The sequence below is a fragment of the Ipomoea nil genome, unplaced genomic scaffold (genome assembly GCF_001879475.1).
Source record: "Ipomoea nil cultivar Tokyo-kokei standard unplaced genomic scaffold, Asagao_1.1 scaffold1043, whole genome shotgun sequence".
In the NCBI taxonomy this organism is placed as follows: domain Eukaryota; kingdom Viridiplantae; phylum Streptophyta; class Magnoliopsida; order Solanales; family Convolvulaceae; genus Ipomoea; species Ipomoea nil.
The window spans coordinates 4,414,750-4,422,668 of NW_017617471.1; the positions used below are offsets into that span (position 1 = coordinate 4,414,750).

Sequence of the window (7,919 nt, forward strand, 5' to 3'; positions counted from 1 at the left end):
GTAGCAATAAGCTCCGGTTGGGTTCTAAACCTGTCAGTATCGAAGTAGTGGTTATGCATCGGATAGCCCATGAATTTGATTTCCAACGATTTTTTGACGATCGAAATCTGATCGAAGTGTATTGCTGCATGGTTTGGCGCTGCTAAATGGAGAGGAAGGAGAAATCTTGTAAAATTATAATTTTATCCCGACTTTTGACAGTCAACAAACAGTCAAATTAATACAGAGGACTAAATTGGGTAAGAATTATATAGTTGAGGACTAAATTTGGTAAGAATTGTATAGTTGAGGACTTAATTGAGTAAAAGTTACATAGTTGAGGACTTAATTGGGTAAGAATGATAGTTGAGGACCAAATTGATAATTATGACATAGTCAAGGGACCATTTTGGATATTAACTCATCTTTTAATAAAAGTCGGGAGTTTAAACCGAAATAAATTCTACCATGAACTAAGGTCTATCTTATATTGTAAATGCTGATCAAATAAAATAATCTTCAAATTTTATATTTTGACATATAAATAAATAACTTAATAATTTGTAGACCCAAATCTACATCGTAGAGTAGGCCCTGGTCATGGTATAATTTGTCCAATTTATCTGAACACATTATTCAATTCGTGAAATCATGGATTCATGGCCCCTCAAGTCAGGTTCAGATCTCAAATCAAAACAAAGTAATTTGAGTAGGCGCGTGAAATTTCGTAAAACCATGGCCCCGCAGAATAACACAACTCAATTTTTTAGTTTTATATGTGAAATTTTGATGTAAATATTTGTATTGAGACTAAAAAAAATATACTTCGTAATTTTGTTAAAATCCACCATATTAGAAAGTAAAATTTAGGAATACATTTAAGTCCAAAATAATGTAATTAATTTATGATAAAAAAAAGTTTCAATAAAAATTTCTAAAATGATAAAATAATGTAATTAAATTATATTATTATCTATTGACGCAAGTTACAATAATTATATAATACTAACTAGGCTACATTACATTCTATGCTTATGTAAATTTTATGTGTAAACTTATTTTATTTTTTATTTATAATTTTATAATTTTTTTTTAAATAGGTCCAATTGTTTTTCTAAAAGGCTGAACCCCAACCCTAAGGATGTCCCACACCCCGATCTGAAAGAGCATTTGGGAGGAAAATAGCCACCAATTGTTGATTTGACGGATGGTGGTTGTTTTCATTGACATAAAGCTAGTATGGCAGCTCCATGTGATGAAAGCGGTAATTCTCTATGAAAACAAAAGCGAGTGCATAGGCAGCTCAACTAATCACATGGTAATTTATAATAAGAGATTAAATAATTAAGCCTTATCAGTGTAACAGTATGAAAGTAATCTTTCAAAATTAGGGGTTCATTGTACACAAAGAACAAAAATTTAGCATATATTGGTTTGTTGAGTCACATGAGAACTCTTGGAGTGAGCGATTCCACATTTTTGTCACAAAACAAAAAGGCGACCACTTAAAATTTGATACAACCTTGAAATTGTTATCATTAGTTGATCGATTCAAATTGAGAAGACTAATAAACTATTTTTATTGAGATCAATTTTAAAATATTGTGATTATTAATCAAACAACTCGACCCACGTAGATGGAGTTTGCCTCAATAACATAATTTTTTTAATCTGTAGTTGTCGTGCCTAACATATTGACACAATTTTCAATTGAAATTTATAACTTATTATTATGTTGTACTTGTCGTATCATTATTATTTTATTATTAACACTAAACGGCATCTATGTAGTTTGCTTTGATTAATTACAATTTAAATAACAATAATTTTGTTTCAAATTTGAATTTTAGTAAAATTCTATCTAAAAAATTAGAGTTTTTCAATATGTATTCTCAATCCTTCTCAAATATGGTGGGTCACGATAAATTATTTTTTCACGTGGATTCCATCACAAGTGTCTATATCAAAATTTAAATGTGGAATAAAAATTAAAAATAAAGAATAAGAGTATACATAATATTTTTCAAAATATTATCTATTAAAAAGAAATAAAAATTCTTTACAATAATGCGTATGTTACTTTTATTTATGAGAAAGTCTGTAATTGTTGTCTATGATGAGAAAGTCCGTAATTGTTATTTATGAGAAACTCTGTAAATTTATATTTTTGATGAAGATCGCCTAGTAATTCTAATAAAAAAAGGACAACAAAAAGATAATTTAACATAAGTTGTTTAGAATTTGTTACCAAAACAATTATTTGATCAATTCAATTGAAGTTACTCACGACTCCACGAGGAGTCCAATTATATTAAAAACAATATTAAACCCATAGATTTAAATTCAAAAGTTATAAGAAAACCATGTGTGATGAGTTTGGTAGAGAGAAATGTACCTATCACCTAAAATTGGATTTAACGGAAACCGCAGAGCCAAATGGCTAAACTCTGGAGTCAATGCGTCCTCACTCTTCATGGGTTGTTTGGTTGGATATAGTTGCAATTCAATTACAACATAATTTTTTGTCACTCGAATTACAGTGTCTGATTTAAAGAAATTGCAATTCCACCGAATTACAAATCTCTCATTTTGTTGAATTGCAATTCATATCCTCTCCCATATGAATTGCAATTCAATGAGGAAATGAAAGAGAAAATAGAAAGAAAATAAATTTTTGACCCTTGTTATTATTAGTATTAGACAAAAACTTGTGTGAAACTTTCTCACAAATCTTTAAAAACGGGTCGAAACAAAATGAAATTTAGTATTATATTTACATATTGATCCAACCCCATGAAACACGTATCCCTCATACAGGTGTAATCCATACTTTACTCTCACCAAATTACAATTTTATTTCCCCCATAATTCATTCAAACTAAACGTCCCTTCTCCAGTGGAAATTTCAGGTGAGAGAAACGTATCCGTACGCACTTTGCAACCCAATCCACCGCCGTCCGTACGGCAGTTAAATCGTAACTCCGTTGCCGGGAAATAATTACCGCAACTGTTCAACCGGGCCACCGAGACGGAGTAGGAGGAAGAAGAAGAAGAAGAAGAAGTATAGTATAATACGGAGTAGGGACACGACAGTTGATGCTTCAATTATTGTCGCTGTCGGGTACATAAATATATAGTCCACAGCGCTTCGTGATGACTCAATTCATCGTCCCAACCGCAGCTCAAGTATTCGAGATTCGTCTCCAGTCTTTTCGCCAAGACCTTACGTATTAACGGGGATAAAGGGTAAATAACTTTTTTTTTTCTTTTTAATTTTCTATTGCTCCAGAAACTAAACACGAGCCAATTATTGGCTCTTTTAACTGGTAATCCACGATCAATTCCGCTCCTCTTTCCGTTTTTAATTTTTTTTTTTTAAAATATAATGATGATGATTCTTCTGTTAACTTTTTTGTTTAGTTTTCTTAATTTTTTTTTTTTTTTTTTTTACCTGTAATCTTTTATGTTTCTTGAATCTGAGTATATACATAATTGCATCATTAGCTTTTATGCAATCGAGTGATATTATTTATGCTTCGTTTTTTCATTGGCTTGTCGTGTTGTTTCATTATTGCGTTTCAGTTAGGTGGTGGAGTATCTGGCGTTTCTGGGCTGAAGAATCTGAGCTGTTTGGGATTCAGTTGTTTTGATTGGAGAACATTGTATGCGAATTGTTTCTGGTGGCTTACTACTAAGAGCAGGTCCTTTTCCCCTCGGGTGACCGGGAAAGCCAATTACTTCATCTTAGGGAGAGTTTAAGAGATTTTTTCATAGTATGATGGATAGGGTGCAGAGGTTGCTTATGGAGATTCTCACAGAATCTCAAGGTGGAGGGACATCCTTGCTTGGTTCTATCAAGATTGCAGTCTTACCTATAGCTAAAGTTTTCACGATGTGTTTCCTGGGATTTCTCATGGCTTCCAAGTATGTTAATATCTTGCCTGCAAATGGAAGAAAGCTTTTAAATGGGGTAAGTACTCTCAAGTGTAGATTGAAGTACACTGATCGCTGTTCATTCTTGATTTACTTCTTGAAACTGTAACTTAGTCGAATGAATCTAGTGGGATCTATATTCCATATCTCGGTGCTACGAGAATGTGCTTGTTAATGGGCTAGTCTGATATTGAGGATTAGATCTATGTTTAGGTTGGTTTGAAAGAGTGTCCAGGGTTAGATATGACGAGGAACCAGCTTGATGTAAATTCCCAAATGTGAATAGTTTATTATGGAACTGCTTTTCTTTTTCATGGTATCTTTAGGATGTTTCAATTTCATGTTCTCAGTATTTGCTTTAAAATTCCTCATCTTGGAGTGTGTGTGTGTGTATATAAAATCCTAATGATCATAGTTCTATATGCCTGCTAAGTACTGACTAATATAAATGAAACTTCATGCAGTTGGTCTTTTCACTATTGCTCCCATGCCTGATATTCTCTCAACTTGGGCAAGCAATCACATTCGAGAAGATGCTTCAGTGGTGATGATTCTGATCTTTTTATGGGAACTTTGGTGTTGAACTTATCTAATGATATCCTTTGCTTTTTGCCAGGTGGTTTATCCCTGTTAATGTTGTCATTGCCACAATATCAGGCTCCATAATAGGTCTAGTTGTTGCAACAATCGTCCGTCCACCGTATCCATTTTTCAAGTTTACTATTATACAAATTGGAATAGGTAAGTCAGTATCATGAGTGACATTGCAGTTTAGAAGCGTATTCTGTAGCCTCCTTGATTGTTTATGTATAGTTTTGGGTGTTCTGAATTTTTCTAAAATAGAGCTTTGCAGGAGTGTTTGCATGAAAATCTATAACTGGCCAGATCTTTTAAATCATAATATTTTTTTATTTTTTTTTTGAATTATTATGTACTTATTGTCAGCAGATGGCATATGATATGACTGGGAACTAGTCTTATTGAAGTTATGATGAAATAGAAGAAATGATGACTGGAACGGTCTTAGCCTTATAATGCCTGATTAGGATTTTACATAAATTGCATCATTTTCAGTAGACAATGTTTTTTGCAACTTATTGCTACTAAAATTTACCCAAAGTCCGTGCATTTATCTGTAGGGAATATTGGAAATGTACCACTTGTTCTCATTGCAGCATTATGCCGTGATAAATCAAATCCTTTCGGTGACTCTAATAAGTGCTCTCAAGATGGAAATGCATACATCTCATTTGGTCAATGGGTATGTTGTTTTTCACTACCAGTGCCTTCATACTTTATTGTGTCTTTTTCTTCAAGCTATTCAAACTCAAAATTCTGGAAACCTTCTCAAAAATACCAGTTCACCCAGCTTGTGGAGAAAGTTTAATTGTTTCTGTGTATATATAAATAGAATTTCAGCTTCTAAAACTATAACTTTATACAAAAATTCAAACTTTCTGCTATTATTATGAAAGTTATGCGTTGTCTTTAACTACCATCAATTTGGGAAAATATGAGTTATGGGTTCTGTTTTGGGTCTTTCACCCAAGTAGAGAAGGGGTGGGGAAGGAACTGACAATGTAACTGTTCACTTTTGAACTTAGGTTGGTGCAATTGTCCTGTACACCTACGTATTCAATATGCTTGCACCTCCTCCTGAAGGTACCTTTGACATTGAAGATGGTGGCCACCTTCCAATGAAGGCTCCTAATAGAGATAGCTCCCATGCTGCTGCAAAGGATAGCTCCCCTGAGCAAATTCCATTGCTTGCACAGGAGCCTGCAGTTCCTGTGTCAACTAGTTCACAGAAAAATAAGGTGAGAATAGACCCAATGTGTCTTGCTGTTCTGTAGAACTGGACACTGGTCATTATGTTCATGTATGAAAAATTAGAGATGAATAAATCTACTTCGAATAGGAAACTATTTAAAAATTTGGTATTTTGGAGTTAATGTCCATATTGCAATAATGGATGAACTCGTTGAGCCTTATGCAGTTGTTAACTGTTCCCTTTTCAGGAATTAGCAGTAAATTAATTTGACTATACTTCTGAACTTATCATCAGAATTCATTGCTTGATTTTCACGCAGATTAAGGAGTTCTTCAAGTTTCTGTATGAAAAATTGAAGCTCAAGCAAATCATTCAACCCCCCATAATTGCTTCGGTAAGTGGAATTGCTAAGTTTCTACTTGTCTATCTTATGCTCCATAGCTTTGGGATTTTCAAATTATACATTGTCATATATTTAAGACAAGATCAGACTATAAGGCTTCAAGCTTAAATAAGGTAGCTGTACTCTCAGCAGCACTGATGGAATCATAGAATAAGGCTTCAGGCTTAAATAAGGCTTTTGTCACGAAACTACTGAGTTCTTCCCCACCTTAAGGGGATGTATTTCAACTTGTTATAATGCAACTTTCAACATTTAGCTGACTAGTCTTCTAAATGCCTCCGTCCTCTGTGTGCTTTGTGGGTTGTCTCCTTTATTTTCCGCCCAAGGTCATTTATCATTTCTGGCCTTATAACCACTAAAATACTAAATCTGCTATCTTTTCAACAGGTTCTTGCCATTTTCCTAGGATGCGTTCCATTCTTCAAGAAACTGATCTTCACTTCAGATGCTCCATTTTACTTCTTCACTGACAGCTGCATGATTCTTGGGTATGTTTAGACTCATTTTGTCGTTGCTTTACTTTCACCTTTGGTTTATTGTTTCCCTATTCCTGATCATTGATCATCCCTATGTCTGATGGTCCAATTGTCTCCTTTTGTGGTTTGGAAGTAAACTTTACGAAATTCTGAGTCTAATTTGTTGTCTCTCGTTATCAGGGAGGCCATGATTCCCTGCATATTGTTGGCATTAGGAGGCAATCTTGTTCAAGGTAAAGCCAACTCTGCTTAATTAGTATGCTTCTGCTATACTACATCACTCCCACCACCATTACCAACTTATTGTCAAAATCTGCAGGTCCAGGAAGTTCAAAACTTGGTTTACGGACAACTGCTGCAATCATATTTGGTCGGCTGGTTTTAGTTCCTCCAACTGGACTTGGAATCGTCATGTTGGCTGATAAACTCGGCTTCCTTCCTGCCGGTGACAAGATGTTCAGATTCGTCCTCCTCCTCCAGCATACAATGCCCACATCCGTGCTTTCCGGTAAAGCTCTTTCCAAAACTCTCTTTTGTTGAGTATAATGTATATAAAAGAGTTAATACCATCTTAGGTCCTCCGAGTATAGTGATTTTGCCACGTTTAGTCCTAAACTTTCAAATTGACCATCTGTGGTCCTTCGACTTTCAAATTTAACCATCCGTGGTCCAAGTTAACCACCCATGGTCCTTCAAATATTAAATTTTAACCAACCATGGTCCTTTTAAGAGGACCACGACTGGTTAAATTTTGAAACTTGAAGGACCATGGGTGGTTCACTTGGACCAAGAATGGTTAAATTTGAAAGTCGAAGGACCATGGGTGGTTCACTTGGACCACGAATGGTTAAATTTGAAAGTCGAAGGACCATAAATGGTCAATTTGAAAGTTTAGGACTAAACGTGGCAAAACCACAATACTCGGAGGACCTCAGATGATATTAACTCGTATATAAAACTAATAAACACACAGTTATATGTGGACTATGTTCCCGTGTTGCTTGGCAAACGTCCCTTCCAATTTTAAAAATATTATCGTGACTAGTCATCGCTCCATCGCCATTTATACTTTCTTCACTTCCACACAGGTGCGGTTGCAAATTTGAGAGGGTGTGGGAGGGAGGCAGCTGCTGTCCTGTTTTGGGTTCATATCTTTGCTATTTTCTCAATGGCCGGTTGGATTATCCTGTATCTCAACATATTGTTTTAAGTTTGTACGTAGTTTTGCCAGGAAAATTACCATGCCCAGTGATCACTTGTTTATAGAGTAAGCATTATTGCGAGTATCGTTTTCCATAATACATACTTTGAAATATAGATTTTTTATTACAATAAATATATAATTGCATTAGTCACT

General features: G+C 34.6%; 1 protein-coding gene across 1 annotated transcript; it reads left to right on the forward strand.

Moving 5' to 3' along the window:
- The first annotated feature begins 2,873 nt into the window (after window positions 1-2,873).
- On the forward strand, window positions 2,874-7,919 carry LOC109182340 (protein PIN-LIKES 6). The gene is made up of 11 exons (XM_019332497.1): window positions 2,874-3,225; window positions 3,562-3,949; window positions 4,377-4,456; window positions 4,529-4,653; window positions 5,052-5,173; window positions 5,517-5,729; window positions 6,003-6,077; window positions 6,474-6,574; window positions 6,743-6,795; window positions 6,882-7,070; window positions 7,651-7,919. The coding sequence occupies exons 2-11, from the start codon at window positions 3,755-3,757 to the stop codon at window positions 7,770-7,772; spliced, it is 1,275 nt and encodes a 424-aa protein (XP_019188042.1). The 5' UTR covers window positions 2,874-3,225; window positions 3,562-3,754; the 3' UTR covers window positions 7,773-7,919.

Bases quoted from the DNA above. Each gene is read 5' to 3' on its own strand.
- LOC109182340 (XM_019332497.1), top strand. From the start codon at position 3,755: ATGATGGATAGGGTGCAGAGGTTGCTTATGGAGATTCTCACAGAATCT. The intron at 4,457-4,528 runs GTGATGATTCTG...GCTTTTTGCCAG, and splicing joins TTCGAGAAGATGCTTCAGTG to GTGGTTTATCCCTGTTAATG. The intron at 6,575-6,742 runs GTATGTTTAGAC...TCTCGTTATCAG, and splicing joins GACAGCTGCATGATTCTTGG to GGAGGCCATGATTCCCTGCA.